Here is a 23629-nt window from a genome sequence, read left to right as displayed (position 1 = left end):
GTGAGGCTGATGTGGACTAAACAGGATATCATTTAAAACAGCTGGGACCTACCTAAGCAAGAAGAGAAGAAACTCATGGAACAGTCTTATTCCAATATGACTGAAGATTCTAAAGCATTAAGCAAAGATTCTAAACAGAAAACATCTTTGGTGTTTGAAATACGTATTTTACAGAAACAAATTTCTTATGCCTGAAACCTTAAAAGTTTCCTAAGTGGCATACATTTCCTAATGAACTTAGCAAATTAGAAATAGCTATTTTAAGAAATGAATAATCTAAGTATTTTTAAATCACCACGACTCTTCACTGTTCAGTTGTCCTATGAAGTGAAGATCATGATTTCCCTTTCCTAGCCTGCATTTATCCCAGTACACTGATTAAAATGATGTGCTCAGAGGACTGAGTGCCTCCCACACCGTGGGAGCAGGAAGTGGGGCAGCTACTGTGGGACACAGTATGCAGTCCTCAAGACTCAGGGTCTTCAGTACCCTAGTGATTCCTCTCCTGTGTACAAACAAGCGTCCACACAAATACATAGCTGGATGTTCAAAGCACAGACAATCCAAATATCAACTAACAAACAAAATATACTACATTCATACTTGCTTCGACATGGATGAGCCTGGAAAACAGGCTTAGGGAAAGATGCTCATCACAAAAACATCACATATTGTTCTATTTGTAAAAGATATCCAGATTAGGCAAATCCATAGAAAAAAGAAGAAAAAAAAAAAAAAAAAACAATAGTTGCCAGGAGCTGGGGGTAGGAGAGGATGTAGACTGCTAATGAACACTTGGCTTTTGTTTAGGTGAAAAAAATATTCTAGAATAAAATCATGTTGATAGTTGTAAAATATAACTTAAAAAAAAAAATCACTGAAAACTTAAAACACACCAACACTTAAAATGGGTGAAGTTTATGCTATGTGAATTAATTACATTCCAGTAAGCTATTAACAAAAAAGAGCAGCATGTTCTGTACATGCAATAAAAGTGAGATTTCTGGAAGCTATTTGGTTATAGGAAATAATGTCATGTCATTTTTTTAGGTTTCTTCTTTTTTTTTTTTTTTTTTTTTACCATTTTTGTTTTAGTTGTAGCTGGACACGATACCTTTATTTTATTTTTAGGTGGTGCTGAGGATCAAACCCAGGGTCTCATGCGTGCTAGGCAAGCGCTGTACTACTGAGCCACAACCCCAGCCCAGGTTTCTTTTTTAAAATGCCAAAAGTATTTTTCCCTAAGGAAAAGAAATGGAACTACAGCAGACAAACCATAAACTTTCTTCTAGGAGTCTAAAATGAGTGGGCTGTAGTAAATACACCTTAGCATAGCTTTAAATGACAATCCTTAAATGCTTTTGGACCAAGACTACTGCCAAGTGGAATAAAAATTAAGATAATCAAATCTAAAGTATCAATTTCAAATCATGAGCAAAACACACTGTAAGTTTAAGCATTAAAAAATAAGTCTATGCTCCAGGGCTCACACCCCATGAGGCCCACAGCCCTGCCTGCCCAGTGCCCTCAGGGAAAAGCCACAACCCTGTCAGACCTGCCAGGACTCCCTGGGGACTGCTCTTCTCCATCAGGCAGCACCAGTACCAGCTTCCAGAACACTCGCTCGCGCCTCTCGGGGAGGTGCTCAGTCACAAGGGACAGCAGGTCCAGAGGCGCCCATGCAGCATGGCTGGAAGGGACAGACCACAGGGGTTAATCCCATGTACCCACCCCACAGAGGAGCAGCACACACAACAGGGCCAACAGACCTCAGCAGCTGCTGGTGGAAGTGCTGAACCTTCATCTGGTGAGTTGTCTTGTTTCTGAGCTGCCTCAACCTACAAAGGAAGGGAGAATGACAGCATGCATACACATGGCTGGCTCATGCCACAGAAGGGACTTAAGAGTATTTGCTGGTGTTTCTGAACAAAAACCAACTGGCTAGTGCCTCCTTGTGTCAAGTACTAAGAAGACCGAGAAAATGTCTTCTGATAAAGAAACAGGTTAGTCAGTGACCCCTTCATTCCGCAAATATCCATTCAGTATCTGCTGTGAGCTGGCCATGGGAAACAGCAACAAACAGACAAAAGTCCTCTTAGAACACACTCTCATGGGAGAGAATAGCCTCTGTACTGGCTGGCATAGTTTGCAGGACAGGCAGGAACCATGGTAAAAGCTATCATCTCACTCTGATGGTCAGAAGGAAATGTGAGCAAATAAATACCTGATGGAAAGAGGGCAGCCACCATGACTGTTTCTGACAATACTGAAGAGGAGGGAATGGCCACTCCCTGCCACAGGGCCTGAAGTGTTTGGAGAGTATAGTGGTGGTGCTGGGGTGTCTAGGAGAGTATGTTCAGTCCACTGTGACAAGAGGTGAGGCAACCTGACTGAGATGACAAAGAACCCTATCCTGGTGGGTGGAGGACTCTGGCTATAGCCATAATCCAGAAAGAAGCACTGGCAGAGATAGACCTGGTTAAGCCCTAAGGATGCTCTGAGGGTGGAGCTCAAGGAGGGTTGGTCTGAGAGAAGAATGCTAGCCCATGTCTGTGACCTCACATGATGGCCACTTGGGAGCAGGACAGGGGCAAGCTGAGGAAAATCAGATTCAGAGAGCATGCTGGGAACTAGACAGGAGTCTGGAATGCAGGGAAAAGGTCCTGGCTGGAGCTGCACCAAGGGAGCTGTCGGTGTGAAGGGTGGGGCCAGGTCACCAGGGAGAGGGCAGGGGCTGGGTTGAGGGAGCCAGTGAGAGGTGTCAGAGAAGGAGGTCAAGGCTGAGAAGGGCAGCTGGGGAGCAGGAGGGGGACAGAGGAAATACAAGAAACTGTGATTCCAAGGCAGACACGGGCAGAGAAAGTGCCCCAACCTCACAGCGTGCCTCACAGTAACCAGACTATTCAAGTCCCCCCACCACCTGTTTACAATTCAGAGACAACCTACAGGATCTGGTGGGCCTGATGACACAGAGACGGTTTAAGACAAGACATGGACCTCAATGCAGTGTGCCTGCTATGACCCCTCCATCATACCTCCAAGGGCCTGCCCACAGAGAGGCAGGGTGGCCCAGACAGCTATTCTCAAGAGGTACTGATGAGAAAGGCCAAGATTGGACAGTTTGGACCCCAGAACTGAACATGCTCAGGGCAACTAGGGGGTAGCAGCAGGTGGGGATGGAATTGCTAAGGCACTGCTGCAGAAAACAGAGGGTGGTGTGTTAACGAGGCACAGTAGAAGAAGGGGACCCACGTGAACCTCTGGCTCCACCAGTAAGGGTGGACATGCATGTACGTAAACTGGGAAGAGAGAAAAACAGGTGATTTTGAGTTAGTCAATCACCAAACCTGACTCTCTCAAGGTTTGAGTCTCTCAAGGTCTCTCGAAGCAGTGTGCAATCAGAGCCCTGCTTCCCAGTAGTAGAGCAAGTCACCTATCCCTAGCTATAGGAATGATACCTTCAAATTGCAACCTCCCGCCTGTCCTACTTCCTGACTCCATCTGTCTTCACTAGCAAATACACAGCTCCTGGTGAAGTACAGCAAGACAGGAGCCAAGGCATGCCTGGGCACTGACCTGGTGCAGGATATGCCCACTTTCCCTGCATGGCCCAGGTCCAAGAGGCCTTTGGCCAGGTTCTCCTCAGCAATGGGGCACTCTGCACTGGGTGCCAGTGCCCGCAGCCGGTCATTCACATCCACACAGCAGGGTGCTGCAGGAAAGGCACGCATCTGACGCCTTAGTTTCTTCCGGGCTGTAACAGCTTCCCTCCACCTGAAGGACACACCAACATACCATCATTTGAGGCTGAAACCATGGGACAAATGCAAACAGTTCAGCCCTATGACATCAAGAAACATGGTTTGGGGTCTTTTCCAGCAACAGTTCTTAAACTGAGAAATAAATGAGAATTAAAATGGAGGCATGACAGCAAAAAAGAGCACTGAAACTACTAAATTTAAGAGTTAACACTGAAGGATCTCTGAAGGCTCAGTTGGCAATATGGACACAAATCTAGCAAACACCACTGATGGGCATGTATCTTCCCACAGCATGCACATATGTACATGTATCAACAGTTGGTGCCAGGTGGGCACTGCAACACTTTGTCACCACTAGAAAGAGAGGCATGTGGGAGTCTGTCAACAGGGAACCAAGGTCATGTATGACATGCACTTGCAGTGACATGCTGCACAGTCACAGGGAGAGCACAACATACTGCACAGCCGGGCCCCCGCGCACACCAGGCAGACTCAAGACTTAAAGTACAGTTGAGAGCATGCTCTGCTGACAGCCACAAGACAAGGACAAGGCTACATAGCAACTGCTGTGTCTGAGGAGTGGACAAAGGTCTGTCTGGAAAGGAGACTCCCTCCTGCTGCTGCTCCCCTCCACACTGCTGCAGTCGTGACGGATGCTAATGCTCAAGTCTATCATGAAATGAATCACCATGCTGCACACACAATACATAAAGGCCCAGTCTAAAGATTAACTGTGAACACTCACATACTTCCAACCTGCCGGGAAGCTGTGGCTGTGATCAACACCCCTCTCTGCTCCCCACGGTAACCAGTGTGATCAGTTTGTTATTTTCCTTCTTTTCTTTAGGGTTACACTATTATGTATAAGTCCAAAACACTCTATTTAGCTTGAATGTACTCTATTTGTATTTATATAACTTCATTAAAAAAATTTTTTTCCCCACAACTGTCTCAGACTTAATGGTCAACTTAGAATTTTCTGACTTATGACAGCATGAAAACGGTATGAGTTCAGTAGAAACCGAACCTCAAATTCTGATCTCCTAGGCTGGTGAAATGCTATAAATATTGTACGGTGAGCTGCAGCTCCCAGTTGGCCACAAAATCACAAAAGTGAACAGCCAGTGTCCTATGTTGCTAACTATGACACTGGTTGAATTAGGCCTATCACGTGTATTTTCAACTTCTAACATTTCTAACTAACAATGAATTATCAGGAGACTTCTCCATGTGAAGGGAGGCGCACCTCTGCTTACATCTTAGAAACCCATCCATGTCCGTGCATGCAGCCGTGATTTGTCTGACATAGTCACAGCCATCTCCCTGTGTCTAGTGCAGCAGGTAAATAGCAAGCACCTTATAGGTATTAGTTGAAGTACAAAACAGCCACCCACTTCAGTCTAATTCCTTACTTATCCTCTTGGTTTATACTATTTAGGAGCATGCTACATGTGTGTGGGTGGTGTAACCAATTGTTTCTGATGTTATCATCCAATTAGAGTCCATTATTCAGATTTGTGACTAATAAAATGCTCTATGATCCTTTTGTCATTGGCTAAAGGAACTGATGGTAACACATGTTGAATTTGGTAAAAGAGCCCCGTGTGTGTGGATTTTATCTGTAGAACACAGGACTCACCGCTGTAGATACTTGCAGAAGCACTGAAGTTCCTGCAGTGTCTCCTTCGCAGTTTGGAAAATTTCCTCAGCAAGAAACAAGTCCACCAGGTGGGCACAGATATCCTCACAACAACGGGCCACACGAACCCTCTGGTCTGTCTCCACCGCATTCCTAGGAAACAGGACCGTCAGGGTGGAGGCACCGCACCAGGGCCCAGATGCTGAAGACTGGCTTTAGAAGTGCATGAGTCTGTGTCCTTCGTGTAGAAATGTAGTTATGTCTCCACTGCAAGAGAAACTTTTAAGAGTTGCAATCTTCACTTAGAAGTGCAGACATGTGGAAACGGGAAGAAGGACGAAAGTGGTACAGGGTGCTATAGTACACATCCAAAGGGACCGCTGCAACAGTCAAGAGAAGAGCCTTTAAGCTACCAGAGCGGCTCAGGAGACCTGAGACAGGAGGATTGCAAATTTGAGACTGGCCTAGACAACTGTCTCAATACTTGGGGGGGAAAAAAAGAAAGGTGGGGGATGAGGGGTGTATCTTGGTGCTAAAAGGACCCTGAGTTCACCCCACTACACGGTTTAAAAAAAAAGAAAGAAAAGAAATACACCTTCAGCCCCACTGGACATGATGGCACACACGTAACCCAGTACTTGAAGGGCTGAGGCAGGAGACTCGCTTGAGCCCAGGAGCTCAAGAACTGCCTGGGCAACATAGTGAGACCCCTTCTCCAAAAAAAAGAGAAGAAAACAAAAGAAACATTTATCCTAATAAACAGTGGAAATTTTTGACTTTTAAATGGCATAAGACAACTGCAAAATGTCAACATACGGCATTACAATCAGAAGTGTCTCAAATATATAATAGATCACTGGTGACTAGTAAGGACGGGCCTGTGGCCATGCAGTGGTAGCCTCAGATAAAACAGTATCTCAAAATTTTTTAAAATATATATTTTAGTTGTAGATGGACACAATACCTTTATTTTATTTATTTATTTTTATGTGGTGCTGAGGATCAAACCCAGTGCCTCACACGTGTGAGGCAAGCACTCAACCAGAGCCACAACCCCAGCCCCAGTATCTCAAATTGTAACAAAATTCTATCAAACAAGAGAGTCACAGAATCAAAGTAGCTTGAACAGTCAGTAGCTCATCCTTTGGGACACCTGGAGACAACCTGGGCTGAGCTGAACTCCAAGCATCCTGGAACTGTGGGACACTGTCTGTGTCACAGTAAGCCCTGGTTTTTACCTCTGTCCTAGCACTGTTCCTGAGTTTCACATACTGCCATCATTTGTGGGGTCTCTTCCAGAAAAAGGCTCCCAACTATGACGGATGGAAGAAACTATTAACTAAAGATGCACGACCTGCTGCCAGGTGTGGTGGCACATGCCTGTAATTCCTCCACCTTAGGAAATGAGGTGGGAGGATCACAAATTTGAGGTCAGCCTCAGCAACTTAAAAAGATCCTTCTCAGGCTGGGGTTGTGGCTCAGTGGTAGAGCTCTTGCCTAGCAAGTGTGAGGCACTGGGTTCCATCCTCAGCACCACATAAAAATTAAAAAGGGAAAAAAGGGGATGTAGCTCAGTGATAGAGCACTCCTGGGTTCAACCCTCATTACCAAAATAAATAAACAAATAATTAAAATAAAATAAAATAAAAAAGATATATTGCCTGCAGGATGAGTTCCCCACCCGCACTAGAAATTAGGGTACACAGCAAAGTGATCCACAGCATTCAGACTATATCATGGAAGTTTAAGCATAAAGTCAGATCTCCTTTCACAGCTGGAATCTTTTTTTTACCTGAAACTTGGCAACAAAATTACTAACATTCTTACATGAATAGCCCAAGGATACCTTTTAATATATAAAACAAGGGAGAGTCTCCTACTTGAAAAACATTGACCACATACCACCTGGTGTGGAATGGCAGCACACTGGACAACAGTATCAGCATCAAGGGCCAAGGCAGTCCACCCTGTGTCCACTATGCAGTGAAACTGCTAGCAGACATGTCCCCATGCCCAGTGCAGGACCCACAAAGAGGAGGCTGAAGTGAGGCCTCCCTGCTTCTGCTCCCTGACCACAGAATCAGCATGTTACCACTTGGCTATCCAAAAGATATGCTCCTTTTCAAATTTAGGTACACCTGCTATCCTGAACTGCACCAGCCTTGCCACAGTTCCTTCTAACCCTCTCCCTCCCGCCATGTCCCTGGCACTGCAGGACACCTGTACTTCACTCACTTCAACTCCTGGGAGCAAGTTTCCCACACACACTCTGTCACCATGAGTTCTGTCAGCTCTGCAGCCAAGCTCTGGCTCAAATGAGTTAACACCAGCTCTCTCTCTTGTTTCAGCCTATGGATAAAGAAAAAAAGCATAAGAGGAATGCTTAAGAATCAAAGTAAGTGCCAGGCACAGCAACACAGGCCTGTAATCCCAGCTATGTGGAAGCCTGAGGCAGGAGGATCAAGTCCAAGGCAAGCCTGGGTACCTGAGTGAAACCCTGTTTGGAAAAAAAAAAAAAAAAAAAAGCTAGAAGTGTAGTTCAGAGGTACAATGCCACAAAATTTTTTAAAAATTAAAAACTATTTTACTCCTTGATCATGCAGATGAAAATGAGTGGTCCTGCCTGAGTCAGCAGGCCACCTCCACTGCATCTCCCTTCCCTACTTGTCCTGCTGAGGGGAAGGGGCACTGTTTACAAGGCTGGTATGGTCAGGGGATCCCACCTACTCCCTGGGACAAAGTATACAAGAGTGATGGATGGGTCTGAAGAGGTCTAATGGCAGCACACTGGACAACAGTATCAGCATCAGGGCCAGGCAGTCCTCCCTGGGTCCACACACTGACCATGTCTTACTGCAGGGCAAGGCACACTCACCTTTCCTCTTCAGCCCGCCTCTTTTCCTCCTCCCTTCGCTCCCTTTCCTTAGTCACTTCTTCAACTGCAACATGCCTCAAAAGACCTGTGGTTGTAGTTGTTAACAGATCCTCCATGGCAGCATTAGAAACACTAAGAGGAACAAAATGGATAGAATTCAAAGTCAGGAAAAAGAAAGTCATTATACAGTATTATCAAGTAGGATTGTTCCTGGAATGCAAAGATGGTTTAACCTATGAAAACCAATCAACGCAATACAACCACATTAACAGAACAAAGTTAAAATACACACACACCTACAATCCCCTCAATTAATGCAGAAAGAACATCTAGCAAGATTCAAACTGGGAACAAAAGCAACCCTCTCAAGTCATTTATGAAACACCCATAGTGCTCATCACACCGTGGCGAAAGCCTAAAGCTTTTCCTCTGAGACCAGAAAATAATGATGCCCACTTCCTGCACTTCAACACATTACTGAAGTTAAAACCTGAGCAATTAGACAAGAAAAAATAAGCAACATCCAAATTGGAAAAGTAATAAAACTATGTCTATTCACACATGACATGATCTTATATAAAAAAAATCCTAGGAATTCTAATAAAGAAGCTCAATAAGTTGGAGGATAAAAATCAATATACAGTGAACAGAGGACATATCTCAGTAGTATGCTTGCCTGGCCTGCACAAGACCCTGGATTTGATACCAGCACTGAAAAAAAAAAAATCAATATGCAAAAATCAGTACTATTTCTATACATAAGCAATGAATAACCTGAAATGGAATTAAGAAAATATTCCATTTATAAGTAGCCTAAAAATAATCAGGAATAAATTCCACCAAGGAGGCAAAAGGCTTGTACACTGCAAACTATTAAAACGCTGCTGAAAAAAATTAAGGATGACCTAAAAAAGTAAAAAGAAAGCCCATGTTTATGGATTAGAAAATTTAATATTAAGATGACAATACAACCCAAACTAATCTATAGGTTCAGTGCAATCCTTATCAAAATCCAACAGCATTTTTTGCAGAAATAGAAAAATGCATCCTAATATTAGAATGGCATTGGAGGCTGGGGATACAGCTCAGTTGGTAGAGTGCTTGCCTCACATGTACAAAGCCCTGGGTTCAATCCCCAGCACCACCAAAAAAAAAAAAATTAGAATGGTATCTCGAGGAATCCCAAGTAGCAAAACAGCCTTGAGAAAACAAGAACAACAAAATTAAAGGACGGACACTTTCCAGTATCAAAACTTATTACAGAGCTACATTAACCAAAACAAGGTAGTACTGGTGTAAGGACAGACAAAAAGACCAGTGAAGTAGAACACAGAAAGAAACCCTCATGTGTACGTTCAAATGATTTTCAACAAGGTTGCCAAGACCAGTCAATGGGGAAAGAAGTCTTTTCAACAAATGGTATTAGGAAAACAAGATATCCACTGTCAAAAGAATGAGGTTGGACCCGTATCTTACACCACACACAAAAATGAAATAAAATGAATCAAAAACCTAAACTTAAGAGATAATACTACAAAACTCTTCCAAGTGTGGTAGCACATGACTATAATCCAGCAATTTGGGAAGCTTAGGCCAGGAGAAGGAGTACAAGTTCAAGACCAGCCTCAGCGATTTAGCAACACCCTATCTCAAAATTAAAAATAGAAAAGGGATAGGGATGTAGCACACTGGTAAGCAACCCTGGATTCAATTCCCAGTACCACAAATAAATAAGCCCATGGAAATAGCTTTTTTAGTTTCATCAAATAGCACCCTGGTGGCACACACCTATAATTGCAGCTACTTGGGAGGCTGAGGCAGAAGGATCAAAAGTTCAAGGCCAGCAAGACTCTGTCTCAAAAAAAGAATTTAAAAAGGGCTGGAGGTGTAGCTCAGTAATAGAATACCCCTGAGTTCAATCCTCAATAACAACAAAGAAAAAGAATTAGGAAGTTTATATCTTAATTCTAGGATTAAAAAAAAAAAAAATGGAATCAACCAAGCATGACAACATGCACCTACAGTCACAGTTACCTGGAAGACTGAGGTAAGAGGATCCCTTAAGCCCAGGAGTTCAAGACCCCACCTCAGAAAGAAAAAAAAAAAATTAAGAAACATATAGACAGTGTCAATTCTTTTATGTAATTTTTTTTTTTTTTTTTTTTTTTTTGAGATGGAATCTCAATATGTTGCCCAGGCTGGTCTTGAACTTGTAGTTTCAAGTGATCTTCCTGCCTCAGGTAGCTGTATTTTATTCATTTCTATATGTACTGGGGGAACAGGTGGGGAGGAGTACTGGGGATTGAACCCAGAAGTGCTCCAACACTATACCCCAGCCTGTTTCATTTTAGTGAAGAAAGGATCTCACTAAGTTTCCCAGGATGGCCTTGAATTTGCAGTCCTCTTGCCTCAGCTCCCAAATCGCTGGGATTACAGGTGCGTGCCACCACACCTGGGCCACGTAGCTGCATTTTATACAGACAAAATAATATCTTTTCTTATCATTATGCAACATCATGTACACTTGGATTTTTAAAAGATATGTAGCTCACTTTACAAAAATTGCTTAAGAGCTTAGAAAAACTTTATTACATTCATTGAAACTAGATTGAGAAAAATTAGATACTTCTAACTTTTAACAAGGAAAGAACTAATTTTTACTTTATTGGAATTTTGAGATGTTTAAAGAAAAACGGATTTAATTTATAAATTTTAATAAACTGTTCCTCAAAAAGCATGTGTAAATGAATATTACATGCTAATGAGAGACAGCAGGACAAGAACGTAAGAACTAGCACCTGTCTAGAGTGGAAGGCTCAGAAGTCCCTGAAACCAGCACTACGAGCCTCGAGGCTGCTTGCCCAGACCCCGCAAGAAGAGCACAGCTTTGAGGAGCAACAAGTGTGCCCCAGGAGCAGACAGCTGACGAACAGCAGAAGGCAGCAACTGGTGTCACTCACCCCAGAGCGACAGCTGCGTAAGCTGCCCCAGCCGAGCTCACTTCCTCACAGTCCCTCTGAAGAGCCTCCTGGATGAGCTCTTCCACCACCTGCGCAAGGTCCTATGGAGAGACCAGCACAGGAGCCAAATGGAGCATCCCACCCAGGGCAGAAATCTTGAGTAAGACCATGTCAGTGGACACTGTCCTAAGGCATCTATTAACAAAGCGAATGACCCCTATCATGGGATCAGTCACGCTGCTTCAGGAGAGGTCTCTGAGGAACAGGAAGGTGCCTTCCAGAGGGAGAAGCCAAGGCAAGCCTGCTGGATGACCACCCTTCAGATGGCCCCAACTGTGCTCCAATTCATCTTCATTTTTCCACATCAAACATCCTCAACTTCTGTGGTGGTTCTTTATGCCCACCCCCCTCAGGACTCCCTGACTCCCCCCACGTGGTTAGTGCCCAGTGCCTGCCCCTGAACAGCCAGGACGACACATTCAAGTCCCACACCTGTGCAGTGAATAGGCCCTACTAGTTCCCTGGATACCCCTTGTCCACGGGCACACAGCACTCTTATAATCCCACAGGTGATGGTCAGCCTGGCCATCTCAAATGAGTAGGTGCTGACTTCAGCCAGACCACAAAGGCACAGGCTCAGGTCGACACTGTGGTAGGAAGCACTGAAGGACTGCTCTGACTACGCAGGTGAAGATGGGGGCTCTAAAGTTAGCCTGGAGGTGTCAGGCTCAGCTCTGCCACATGAAGCCGTGACCATGGGCAGATACCATCCTCCACTCTACTTGGCTCCTCTCTTGTAAGACCAGGCAACACAGCACCCTGACACAGGGCAGTGGAGGCCGAAGACATTTGTGCATACTGGGCTTCTCAGAGCCCTGACCTAGAAGATTCCCTACCGCATCAGAGTACACAGGAGCAGGCTTTGGAGGCAACAGCTCAGACTGCACGGAGGACTGGAAGAGACTGGGTGCCACAGATGGGGCTGGTGGTGGGACATGAGGCAGAGATACAGGTGAGGGTGTGGGGGCTGGAAGAGGTTGCGGAAGGAGACCCTGTGGTGGCACATCCAGGTCTGCCCCACATTCTTCTCCTCTCCCATCACCTGAAAGAAAGGACACAGGAAAACGTGCTGCTGCAGATGCACAGTAACAGCACCAGGTACACAGTCATCTCTATGCAGGGACAGCCAAACAGAACCCAAGGACTGGCCTGCTCTCCCTGAAAATACCCATGGGACCCCTGACGGTATACAGCTTCATGTACAAAACAGTACTGTGGTGTCAGGGTGCTTCAGAACTCCTATGTCCAGATGAAGAGAAATATACCTGAGTGCCAAGCCGAGGGCCACTCCTCCAGGCCCCAAAGTAAGAAAGGTGCTTCTAGGCGTGGAGAGGCTTCCTAGAGGAAAATGCAGTGCAGCTTCACTCACCCAGTGAATCCACGCTGGGTCTCTGAGTGCTGATGGGCAGCTCTGCGGCCAGACTCTCCCCGACGTACTTGTTCTGGGAGTTGAAGCTGCACACGGGTGTGTGACGAGGAACTGGGGGCAACGGCCCTCCATTCACAACTTCCCCAACCGACACCGTCAGCTTCCTGGTAATAAACACTGACTTCCTGGCCTTGGATAATCCCTCTGGTTCCAGGAATGCAGACCTGTTCAGCTCGACACAGCTACCCAGACCACAAAGAGCCCACAGAGAGGTGTCACTCAAGGAAGATGGCAGCTTCATCTTCCCAAGTCTAGTTGCAATGCCAGAAACCCAAACCTTATTCTGTGTTCTCAAGGCCAGATGCAGATGAGAGGAAGGCACAGATCACAGTAACCACTGCCACCAGCCTCCATAACCACCCAGTCTAGCACACATGGGACAACACATGCTCCTGTCTCAAGAATGGAAGGTGCTTGCCTCCTGGAAAACAGACCTGGAGAAAAAAGCTGCAGGAGGAAGGGGCTGGGGAAACCCCCAACGCAGGATGTTGAGTATAATGATACCAACTGCTGGAAGAGGGTTTGTGAATTTTGTCATGGTCTCAGAATACTGACTGGAAGATAGAGGAGAGCACGCTGGCCTGGCCTGTTGCTATCTCCATCTCAACCATCAGAAGCAGGCAGTGGTCACTCAAGGGTGAGCCCCTATCTTAAAGAAACAGAATAGGAAGGTTCCTAAATTCTATCTTTAGATTCTCTGGTAATTTATGAAGAGCACTGACTTTTGAGTTACAAAGAACTTGGTCTAAACCCCAGTCTGACAACCAACATCATGTGACTTTGAGAATACTTCCCAGCTATACGTCAGGAAAGCAGCAGGTAGAACATGCCTTCTCTGGGATCTGGCAAGCAACTGACACTTTGCAGTCCTTTATTGGAATTTAAAAAGAAAAATGGAAAGGGAGCAAAGCCCACAGTTTCAGTTTCAGTCCTTACCCATCAGAAACAGTGAGGCCATGATAGTTGAGGAAGTCTGTTGCCTCTTCACAATCTCTGAACAGCAGCATACGCACCACACCCTCCAGGGGAAAGACAGTAGATCGCTGCGTGCTCACCGTGTATGCAATGTTGAGAGCCCGGAGAGCATCCTTGCGGATCTGAAAGGGGAAGCCAGTTAAACAAAGGCAACAGTCAACCCCACTTAACCGGCCTCACCCCCAACATTTGGATTAAAAATGCTGAGAATTTCAAAATTAGGATTTTGTGCATGTGGTATGGGATCTCTGCTTTTTGGTTTCTGTCTGCATGAAAGATGACAATGCTGAACCTGGCTGCCATGCTCAAGATCTCTCTTTTCTGAGCCACAGTAAGCATTTACACTGCACACTTCCCTTGGCAGCAATCAATGGTGCCAATCCCAAGCCACCACAAGTCCCTCAAAGACTGCAGCAGGTTCCAGGAGAGGTAGCTAGAGCCTGCTTGGAAGAGTTCCAGAGCAGAGAGATGCTTCAGCACCACATGTACAACCTCTTCCTTCCAGTGCTACAAGCAGTTGTTCTACTTACCTGATTGAAATAACAGTGTAACAGACACGCATTCAGATAGGAAGCTGACTGGACCAGTTTGAAAAATCTCACAAAATTATTACTGTTCAATGCAGCAAAAGCCTGGACAGCAAAATCCACCTCAGGGGAGTTTCTAACGTCAGGGTGAAACTGTTGCACTTCTCTGTTAGAGAGACAAAATGTTCAGAGTGTTGCTTTTAATTAAACAACATTTCTAGATAGATAGATCTGATAAATAACTAGATTTCAACAATACTGAGAAAGAGGGTCTCATGGTGATGTGTGCCACTGAATTCTGTTTCCTGACTTCAGAGCCTACCTCTCTGGGGCTGGATCAATAAGGTTTTCTTTAAAAGGATAAAGTACAATGATTCAAGCAACGATTTAGGAATCATCAAAAGTTATCTTAAAGTAATGCTTACTCACTGCCAGCAGTATAACAACAAAGTCGTTATTTTCAAAAATAAATCAATTTGACCAAACTATTCAAGATAGAAAAAAATGATTATCATATATGAAAACATAGCACAGCCATTTTCCATTGCCAGCTTGTCTGCAAGGCTTAATTTTAAAACGTAACTACTCACACATCTAGATGTTCTACAAGGTTCTTGGACAAAATACTAAGTTAAGAAAGAATCTCACCATAAATAAGGGAATCTTGAAACTAGAAGACAATAGCCACCACTGAGTTCATTTACCCACTCAAAACTTGGCCCAGAGAACTCTGGCGTATTTATCAGATAAAGGTCTACTTACATATCAAACTGGGGTTTAAAATTCCTTCATTTTTAACACTATACTTACCATTTTGTTTCACAATGTTTTCCTCCTTCTTAGACCTTTGACTGAACTATCTGGAAAAAACAAATAGCTAACAACTCTAACAGGACATGTGGGCTTCCCTGTCCTGGTTCACTACCTGTATAATCAGGAGGCCCTCATCTTTATTTTTTCTCACTGAAGAGGAGAAAAGTTCTCTGCGTGAGATATGCTGGTACAGGGCATGCCCCTGTTGCTCTGCTTCCAGCGCAGCTCAGCAGTGACATCCCAGACCAGGGTGTACTACTGTCACCTAGTGTTTCCTAGCAGACAGAGCCCGGCACTGTCAGCTACTGCAATCTTAAAGCCTCTTTTCCAAGTTAAATCTTGTCTTTTCACAAATCAAAGGCCAGCTTGTCAATCAGAAAACTCACCTCAGGATGTCCCCCTTGTTGAGATTGAGCAGAACATTATACCCCTGGAACTCAGCCTCACTGGCACAGAAGATGCCCTTGTTCCTCAGGTCTTGGTACATCTCTTTCAGACTCTGTAGGCACTTGGTCATATTCTCATTGTTGATCTTGGCATCAAAGGAGGACATGGGTTCCTCACACATGAAGTGGGCACAGTGGATGTGAAATCGGGTGCACTTCTCTATCAGGGACACCGTCAGGGGATCACAGAGGTGCTGCTGTGTGATGTCCTGGCCACAGGGGAGGGGAGGATTACACACACACACCCACATTCATTGCTCACACTTTCACATGCTCCTCACACACACTTCCCCTGCAAAGAACCAACTATGAGAAAATCCATGCTTATCACCACTGAATTACTCACTTTTCAACTTAAACCAAGTCCATGAAGCACATTTTAAGAGGATTTCACAACAGCTTAAATAAAAGTTTGTTTTAGATTAAGATATCTGAGTAAGCCTGTAATCCCAGTGGCTTGGGAGACTGAGGCAGGATTGTGAGTTCAAAGCCAGCCTCAGCAATTTAGCGAGGCACTGTCTCAAAATACGAAATGAAAAAGGCTGGGGATGTGGTTCAGTGGTTAAGCACCCCTGGGTTCAATCCCAGGTACCACAAACAAACAAATAAACAAACAAAAAAATGCTGAATGAAATGAAAGTGCCCCAGTTTGCCTGGAACACACACGCATTTCCTGGTCTCCAGACCAGAGGCAGCTGATACCTTCCGTATGCCCCGTGTGCGGTTCCACACGAAGTCGTACCAGTCCCGCAGGCTGCCTTCCTTCTGGTCCATGATCTGAGTCACCAAGTAGTCCATGGTCCTGCTGAGTACTGCAGAAGGCCGTAGCTCATGTGGCAGGGGCTCCTCCTGATCAGCTGAGGACCGGCTATACTCCTTCACAGCTGCTGCATGGTCCACCTGGGAATACAAAGCAGGGACAAGTCACTTGTGTGGCAGGTGCTGGGGCCACCTCCCGGCACAATTGTTCCTTAAATCAAGGGGGAAATCATGCATGGACTCACACAAGATCAATGACTAAATACACTTTTTAAATGAACCCCTGGTTTCAACCCCATATCCAAAAAATAAAGATGAACTGAGGTTCAAAATGGTTGCCAAGGCCACACAGCTCGAGAGTTTCAGGGTCAAGATTTGTGTGTGTGTGTTTGTGTGTTATTAGAGATTTAACCCAGATGTACCTCTGAGCTATATGCCCCGCCTTCTTAAAATTTTTTTTTAATTAAAAATGTAAAAACCTGAAGAGCCAAATGATCTAGACTGGTGCAGATTTTTGGGGAACGTGTGCTAACACAAGTTCTAGAAAGGCCAGACCCTCTGGTGCAGTGATTTAATGCTTAGGATCAAAGCTGAAGAAAATAATCAAAATACCATAGATGCATTGCACACCAGATGCCAAACAACATTATTAATGGAACAGAAAACTTAGAAACAGTCTATGTACGGACTGCAAAAATGGGCAATTTTGACAGAGTTACGTAATGACACATATGCTTCATTCAGAAATGCTTATGAAGAGATCCTCCTAACAGGAAAGTGCTCAGGAAAAGATACAAATTGAATCTAGATCCTCATCTCCACGTAGAACATAAATACAAAAAAGGGCAGGAATAAAACTCTAAAAAGGGAAAAAATAAAATTTCAATCCAGTTGAAAAACCTACATCTAGGTAGAACTCTTCTCCAAGATGACCCATTCTCTTCCTTGGGAGTATCTCCCCTCCTTTTTTTTTTTCCTTCTAATAAACTTTGTTACCTTTCTTTTTTAAAAAAATAAACCTACATCTATACTTTATTGCATCAAGTATGATGTGGTTTAGCTGTAATACACAAAAACTACTTAGTTAACACATCAATACAAAACAGCTTAACATAACTATTAATAGCACAAAGGCCCACACCATCCAAAAAAAGCAAACACTCAGATCAAGTATCCACAGGTACCGAAATCACAAAAGAACAAGCCTTCCCCATCCCTGCCCTACACACCCCCACCTCCAACCCCTGCTGAGCAGGGGAGCCTAGAGTCCCACCTGGTCAGTGCCTGGGACCACTTCAAAAACACTAAGCTGACTCCGGGTCTCCCGCATGTACCGCTCCTTCTCAGGACACATGTCAGGGCACGTCCCAACAAAAGTCCTCGCTTTGTCCAGATCGGTCCTCTTCACCCGAGCTAAGTGATGTCAAGTAAAAGGTAAGGATACACCACATAGTTACTGAAAACTCACAGAATTGTATTTTTATAATAACAAAAGGAAAGACAAAAATGCTTAAAACACAAATTACAAAGGAAATATTTTTAAAATCCATCAGAAAAAGGGACTTACATGGCCTATCCTGACAGACAGTGGGCCTCAAGGATCAGAAAGACCCCCCTCCCCCCCGCTGGGTCCAGGCCTCTCCAACAGTCAACAGAACTTCACTGCAGACTAAAGATGGGCACCCCCCCACTCAAAGCTAGATGTACCACTAGTGTTCTGTGATTCTCTTTTTTTTTTCCTTTAAAAAGTTTATTTGCTTTTATTATTCTTTTTGTTGTTAATGTTAATATTTTCTGTTTGTTTGTTTGTTTATTAGTATTGGGGATTAAACCCAGGGGTACTTTATGACTGAGCTACAACCCATCCTTTTTTAAATTTTACTTTATTTATTTTTGAGACAGTGTTTCACAAAGTTACTTAGGGCCTAAATTGCTGAGGCTGGTCTTGAACTTGCCATCCTCCTGCCTCAACTCCCGAGTCACAGGATTACAGGCATGCACCACCGTGCCCAGACTAAATGTATCTTTTAAGTGAAATAGAGTGCAATAACTTCATGACTCAAAATGTAATCTTATTTTTATTTTGAAAAAAATCTAACACCTAGTAATAATTTCATTTGACATATAAAAATCACCATGTCAATGATATATGACAGCAGCTTTTATTACTGAGTTAAGGAAATACTGTGTTATTCCAATTCACTGCTTTTAAGAAAGAAAACTCCAAGGCTAGGGATGTGGCTCAGTGGTTAAATGCCCATGGACTTCAATTCCAGGTACCAAAAATAAAAAAAATAAATAAAAAGAAAGAAAAGAAAATAAAACTCTTTAAAAAAAAGAAAACTCTTAAATAGGCTTGGTGGGCACATGCCTGTAATCCCAGCTACTCATGAGCTGAGGTAGGAGGATCACAAATTCAAAGCCAGCCTCAGTAACTTAATACAGCCCTCAGGACTTAGGAAGATTCTGTCTCAGAATAAAAATAAAAAGGGGTAGGGATGTGGCTCAATGGATAAACACCCCTGGGTTCAATTCCCCAGAACCAAAATAAGAAATAAAATAAAATAACATAAAATTGAGGAAAAAGAAAAAAGAAACTCCTAAAGCTGAAATTTAAGAAAAAAAATTGCATATTCATATTCATATTTACATGTTTGGTCACTATCTCTTTCACATTAATGAATACTTTGAAGGCAACACATTTACATAGCTCGACATTCCACAGGGGGAACTGTGCTTGGAACACAATTTCCTCTCTGCTAACCACCAGTACAAGCAGCTCCTCTGCATCCTCTCACCACTATTTCATGCATATGTCTGCAAACACATTTATCTACCAGATACACACACAGCACCCAACCCAGGAAGACCGATAGATAGTAAAAAGCAGATGTGGCACATCAGAAACCCGGAAACTCAAGGCCAGTGAAGCCCATGGAAAGGGATGCTTCCCTTCTGGGAAGCCACCTCACCACAACCTTGCCATGGACTCTGGACCCTCACAATGCACCACACCTTGCCGCATGATTCGGTCTCTCTGGTCAAGCAGGCGGTACTTCTCCTCAGATGTCTCAGCCACAGTGCCTATCAGGGTACTGAGGGATGACACAGATGGTCCAAGGCCCTCAGAGCCCTCAGACCCAGAATCAAACGGGTCTCCCTCAAACTGGTGAGCTTTTAGAAGACTTGGCTTCTTCACTGGAGAGCTACAAAAAATAAAATAAAAAATAAAATAAAATAAGTAAATAATAAGATAAAATATAAAATAAAATAAAACAAAACAAAACACATTAAGGGCTCTTGTAAATTTTCCATTTCCAAACCTGTCAAGATTTTAGGGTCCTCTAAAGCTGAGAAAGCTCTAAAATGAGATGAGCCTTGATAAAACTGGTGATGAGAAAAGGAAAAGTTTTCTTTTTTTTAATGAAAAAGAAGCAAGGCCAGGCACAGTAGCACGTCTGTAATATCAGCAACTCAGCAAGACCCTTTCTAAAAAAAAAAATAAAAAGGGCTGGCAATATAGCTCCACGCTATAGTACCCTGGGTTCAATCCCCAATACCAGAAAAAGAGAAAAAAGCAGCAAGTGAGGCAGACATGGTGGCACACACCAGTAGTCCAGCTATTTGGAAGGGAGGCAGGAGGATCACTAGAGCCCAGAGGTTTGAGACCAGCCTGAGCAACATAGCAAGAGCTCATCTCAAGAGGGAAAAAAGTGGATTATGAACACAAAAGTAATATAATAATGATTTACTGGTTTTTAAATAATTTTTGAAATATTTCATGTTTTTAAAGATGAAATGAACTAATTTAAACAGTTAAAATAAATATTTCTCTCTCGAACAAATGTAATTCATTCTGGAGAAAAACAAAGCTCTAATGCCATAAGGAAGTACTCTGCCTACATACTGTAAGACCTGACTATTTCTGTAGAAGGACACAGTAAGCAGCATGGGTCCTCACTCTCAGCTTCCCTATTTTCTAGCTGGATTTCAATATTTTCTAAACTTAAATGCCAAAGACGGTGTAAGACTGGTTGAGCAAGAAAGACAAAATCAAAATCAAGTCAGCAATTAAACTGCTAATCATGAAATGGAAAGTGAACCTGGCACAGTGTGTGGCCACACCCATAATCCCAGCTACTTAGGAGGCACAGGCAGGAGGATCACAAGTTTGAGGCCAGTCTAGACAATTTAATGAGACCCTTTCTCAAAAAAAAAGAAGAAGAAAGACAGTTGGAGACAGTGATAGAGCGCTTGCTCAACATGAATGAGGCCATGAGTTAAATCCCCAGTACTGCAAAATGAATAAATACAATACAATGAGGACAATGAATTAGCCAAAAGAAAAGAAAGATTAAGGCAGAGACCTGTTGAAGCAGGCCCAGTTGTAAATAGGACAGGAGTCAGTCAGCTCTCTCAGACCACAAGCCCAGAGGAACAGCCCCTGGAAAAGAGTTCCCCATATAGACACGGCAGGCACATGATGGAGGGAACCATGCTCAGGCCAACATATGGCTGCCCAAGGAGAGAGCAGTCCCTTCACTGCAGTAACAGAAACCTGTAAGAAGTCCTACGGAAGCTGTATGAATCCTTATTAAGAATGCAGTTATTACAGCCAGTTACATGTCTCAATGGGAAAAGTTATGGATATGCAGTAGCATTTCAGGGGGCCTATAGGTAACCTCATGGGACATGAAGGAGCAAGACAAGCACAGATGGTGACCAGCACAAGGGCACTCACTCCATGAGCCCCATGGGGCAGGCACCCTTCTGTGCAGACAGAAGTTCTGCCACCCTAAGTGAGCAGCCTCCTGACCAGGAAATAACCCCCAGGACTCCCATAGCCGGGGCTGAAAAACCAGACCAGGCCAGACCACAGCAGTTTTGTGATGAGATTCTCCCAGGAACACACCGGGATGGAAACCAGGCCCACCCCAAATGAGGGCTTCTCAGTTCCTGGTCTGTGAGACAGAACCAGCCCTGCAGCTGGGAAGTTCCAAATGTAGAAAACCCACTCTCCGGTCCCAGCTGGGACCCAGTCCTGCAAAAACCTGCCATCCCAGAGTCTCCTCACTGCTCATCCAGGTTGGGGGCTCTTCAGAAGGACCCCTGCCCTCCAGTTCCAGAAGTCGCTGGCAACTAGTTCTTGTTTCCTCCCCTCCCCTCTGGTCCCTTGGCCACTACTCAGATGTCATTAGACGGCCATATCCCCCATGGATCCTTGAATGTGGTCAGCAGAAGAGACCAGGCCCACCTTTTATTCAGGCCTCCAACAGCAGGCCTCACCGTGGGCTTGCCAAGCGGGGAGTGCTGAAAGGATGCACCCTCTGTTCCCTGGCTGGCTTCGCCATCACCAGGTTTCTTCTCCTTCAGGGAAAAGGGTTTCTTATTGGGACCTGGGGACACAGAAGTCAGAACAGAGTTCACACCATCACAGATCTCCTGACGTTGGACTTCTCAGCTTCTTTTTAAGAAAGCATTATTTTTATGATTGTCACAAGAAGTTAAGAAAGAAGAAACAACTATGGGACACAAGGATCCACTTGGAGTCAGCCTTCCCACTGGTGTTAAGGAAAGGACTCACATTCACAGGTCAAAGAACTTGCACAGAGCATCAGACCTTCACAAGAATAACTGAAAACTCACTTATTTTCTTCTTGTGCCAAAAGATAGCCACATCCTTATGTAAGCTTTTCCCCTTCTTCCTTGCCAGGGCTGCAGATGCCTGAAAAACAGTAAAGTACCACAAGTATAAGGACAGCAGGGGAGAAGAGAACATTAGGCTTAAGACTTCAGGACAGCAGGAACAGATCACTTAAAGATGAAAAGGAGCCAACAATGCTTCCTTCCACCAATGTTCTGCCTCATTTCTATCTCCGATTGTGGCTGCCATAGCCTTCATGTCCCTTCCTATCACACAAGCATGTATCCGAACTTCTCCTTTTTGAAATAACATATGAACTTGGCCTCTGGCATTTGGTGAAATGAATCTCATCAGCTGGTTTTATACAGAGAGACAGAAAGATTGCCATATCACACTTAAGCACAAAAGGAGTATCAACTACAAGATGATACACATGAGATACTACTTGTCACAAAACACACACAAGCCTGGCATGGTGGCACACGCCTGTAATCCCAGTGGTTCAGGAGGCTGAGACAGAAGAATTGAGAGTTCAAAGCCAGTCAGCAACTTAGCAAGGTCCCAAGCAACTTAGCGAGACCCGCTCTCTAAATAAAATAGAAAAAGAGCTGGGGATGTCGCACAGTGGTGAAGCACCCCTGGGTTTAATCCCTGGTACCAAAAAACACACACACACACACACACACAAAACCCTACGTGTACATATTGTATACACATAGATATACAATGTCTAGAAAAATATGCACCATACTGGGTGACAGGAGACATGGATGAATCAGCTTCATCCATATCAATAAATTATTACAATGGCAATGTATTTATTTGTCCATTATGTAATAAAACATCTAAGGTTCACCTAAGAAGCTCATTACATAGGTAAAACATTTTTTAAAATGAGGATCACCATGTGACCCAACAATTCTACTCCCAAGAGTATACCCCCAAAAATGAAAGCAGAAAGGGACTCAAACATATAATTACATACTAATGATCAGAGCAGTATTATCCACAAAAGCCAAAGATGGAAGCAACCCAATGTCCATCAACACAGTGTTTTATTAACAAAGTGTTGTCCATGCATACAATAGACTACTACTCACCCATAAAAGGAATAATGTTCTGATACATGCTACTATGAATGCTAACTGACATAAGCCACACAAAAAGACAAATTCTGTATGACTCAACATACATGAAATATCTAGGTGAATTCTTAGTGATAGAAAGTAGACTGGAGGTTACCAGGGAATAGACCAGGTTACAATGAGCAGAATGGACTTACTGCTTAATGGTTAGAGTTTCTGTTTACAATAGTGAAAAAATTCTGGAAATAATTGTATGGCTGCACTTCATTGTGAACATAATTAATGATAATAAATTATTTTAATAATAAATCAATAGCAAACTTCCTAAAACTGAATGTTTTGACTGAAAATTACTCTCTCAGGGATTTAAACAAAGGATAAAAACTATTCAGAAATACATGCACAAAAATATCCAAACCTAGAGAAATGGCTAAGTAAGCAAATAAACAGGACAGAATGCCATGTAGCATATAATCCCACACTAATAGAGACTGGTTATTGATCTTGGGAAATACTTAAGATTAGAAGGGCCCAGTGTTGCATGCCTGTAGTCCCAACTACTGGGAGACTGAGGTAGGAGAATCTTTTGAACCCAGGAGTTCAAAGCCAGCATGGTCAAGTGCAAATCCCTGTCTTTAAAAAAAAAAAAAAAAAAA

At 43.8% G+C, this 23629-nt stretch overlaps 1 protein-coding gene across 4 annotated transcripts in view; it reads right to left on the bottom strand.

The window, feature by feature from the left end:
• MCM3AP (minichromosome maintenance complex component 3 associated protein) overlaps positions 1–23629 on the bottom strand; it is a 43361-nt gene that overhangs the window by 15876 nt on the left and 3856 nt on the right. For 3 of the 4 annotated variants that reach the window (XR_013757400.1, XM_079101334.1, XM_079101335.1), the window contains exons 4-20: positions 21891–21969; positions 21499–21640; positions 19260–19450; positions 17518–17657; positions 16188–16385; positions 15426–15694; positions 14230–14392; positions 13661–13821; positions 12665–12906; positions 12132–12337; positions 11236–11336; positions 8276–8407; positions 7636–7749; positions 5401–5553; positions 3577–3774; positions 1770–1838; positions 1556–1690 (exon numbers count right to left, since the gene is read on the bottom strand). Coding sequence is in view for 3 of the 4 variants with exons in the window: in XM_079101334.1 (XP_078957460.1) it covers positions 1556–1690; positions 1770–1838; positions 3577–3774; positions 5401–5553; positions 7636–7749; positions 8276–8407; positions 11236–11336; positions 12132–12337; positions 12665–12906; positions 13661–13821; positions 14230–14392; positions 15426–15694; positions 16188–16385; positions 17518–17657; positions 19260–19450; positions 21499–21640; positions 21891–21969 (2693 nt within the window). In the remaining variant the exon portion in view is untranslated. The remainder of the gene's footprint in view (positions 1–1555; positions 1691–1769; positions 1839–3576; positions 3775–5400; positions 5554–7635; positions 7750–8275; positions 8408–11235; positions 11337–12131; positions 12338–12664; positions 12907–13660; positions 13822–14229; positions 14393–15425; positions 15695–16187; positions 16386–17517; positions 17658–19259; positions 19451–21498; positions 21641–21890; positions 21970–23629) is intronic. The other variant, XM_079101336.1, reaches the window with a different exon arrangement.

This window comes from Sciurus vulgaris (genome assembly GCF_902686455.1).
Source record: "Sciurus vulgaris genome assembly, chromosome: 10".
NCBI classification, from domain to species: Eukaryota; Metazoa; Chordata; class Mammalia; order Rodentia; family Sciuridae; genus Sciurus; species Sciurus vulgaris.
Note: the sequence above shows the minus strand (reverse complement) of the source record. Positions and strands in the feature narration are given on the sequence as shown.